The sequence below is a fragment of the Mandrillus leucophaeus genome, unplaced genomic scaffold, assembly GCF_000951045.1.
Source record: "Mandrillus leucophaeus isolate KB7577 unplaced genomic scaffold, Mleu.le_1.0 Scaffold49, whole genome shotgun sequence".
In the NCBI taxonomy this organism is placed as follows: Eukaryota; Metazoa; Chordata; class Mammalia; order Primates; family Cercopithecidae; genus Mandrillus; species Mandrillus leucophaeus.
The window spans coordinates 16,344-18,086 of NW_012105253.1; the positions used below are offsets into that span (position 1 = coordinate 16,344).

Here is a 1,743-nt window from a genome sequence, read left to right on the forward strand (position 1 = left end):
ACAATAAAACCAGCCCATCACTGATCACTTGGCAATAACATAAATTTAAATTCCTGGTCTCCAAGCAAAATATTCATTTTAAAAACTTTCACACATGTCCCCACCTACTCATCACATCCAGATCATGTCCCTTAGGAAGTCCTTTCTATGGATTTTAAGTAGTTATGTAAGTACTACTGCTATGCTTAAGAAACTATACATTAGGTGTGGAGATTTCCATGCACGTGAACCCCAGCAGCATGGTTACCTCCCAGATACAGCCACGGGCAGTGCAGTTTTCTGCAGAAGCGCCATTCTCATCAGGGTAACAGTCTATTTTTTCAAAATCCCTCTTCTTTATATCCCACTCCACTGTGTACGCTTCTCCCAGGAGAAGACTGATGTCTGTGATAATGGCAACCTGTAGGAATGCAGAAATTAGAAGGAAATTCATCTTTAGGAGATAGGCCTTGCAAGATCTGAGGCCTTTTTTTTTTAAGAAAGAAAATAGAAATTTGACTAGACATTCAACCACCCAACCAACATATGACTTTAGCTCATAAGAAGAGAACTGCACATTGGGGGAATCTACTTAGCAGCAACAGGGCAAATGTCTCCTCTCTAGCAGAATCTTGTACATAGAATAATGAAAACAATTCGGTCAAATAAAACCCGTCATGATCACCCCTTATTCTTTTCTGCCCTGACTCCTCTTAGCCCTCTGTGTCTTGTCAGGAAGGCTCTCTTCTGCACTTCCTCTTTAGCATGACACATGGTGTCACCCAAAGTGAGCTGATCCCCTTGCTCTCCAGTCCCCAAACCAGTATCCCCCACTGGCGTGGAGTGGTAGAAAGAACACAGCATTAAGAATCATATGATCTGGTTATCATATCCACATTTCCATAGAACATTGAACAAATGATTTCTTTAATTTTTAATTTTAATGGATATATAGTAGGTATACATATTTATGGGTTATATGAGATACGTTGATTCAAGCACACAACGCATAATAATCACATCAGGGTAAGTCGGGTATTCTGTTTCATTTATTTGGGTTTCAATTTTCGCAACAGCAAAATTGAGAGGCTGAATAAAATCATGTATTTCTTTCCATTTCTAACACCCTAGCCTCTTCGTTTCTGTAACCCCAAAGACTCCAATTTTGAAACCTTCCTTGATTACCATTCATTCAAATATTTAATATTTTTCTACATACTTTTCTTATCTTTGACATTTCTTTAAACAGCCCTTCCCAGGTTAAAGTTGTCACTTGTCTGGAGTAATAAAATCACATTCTAAAATTATCATCCTTCTCCCAGTCTCCTCCCAGTCTAAACCATCTTGTACTTCCCTGTTCTACTAGTTCCCAAAACCCACTCCCACTCCCAGCAATGTTCACACACAGTAGCACAGCCTTCATTCAAGGATCAATGTGAGGCCTTTTGACAATTAAATCAAGTTGGTACCTAACACCCTCCAAAATCTGACCACAAGTTTCCTATGCAAACTAGCCTCTTTTCCAAAACAGAATCTTATCTATGCTATTCCAGTCATGTAATTTTCACAGTCTAATAATGTAAGGCTGTTCCCCACTTTCCTAACTTTGCTCTTCTTGTGCCTCATTGTAATTATAATTCTATTTGAGGGAAAAGGAAGTGAAATCAGTTAGAGAGAGAAGAACATTGAGAGGCAGAGAAGTGAATAAGAAGAAAACACCCAAGTCATTCTAGCTCTGGCCACCTGATTTTATTCCCAGTCTTC

The 1,743-nt window shown here is 39.1% G+C and overlaps 1 protein-coding gene across 1 annotated transcript in view; it reads right to left on the bottom strand.

Annotated features, from left to right (window-relative positions):
• MGAM (maltase-glucoamylase) overlaps positions 1–1,743 on the bottom strand; it is a gene marked incomplete at its 3' end in the record, with an annotated part of 95,881 nt that overhangs the window by 14,519 nt on the left and 79,619 nt on the right. Inside the window, exon 46 of the mRNA XM_011995495.1 lies at positions 248–400. Coding sequence (XP_011850885.1) covers positions 248–400 — 153 coding nt within the window. The remainder of the gene's footprint in view (positions 1–247; positions 401–1,743) is intronic.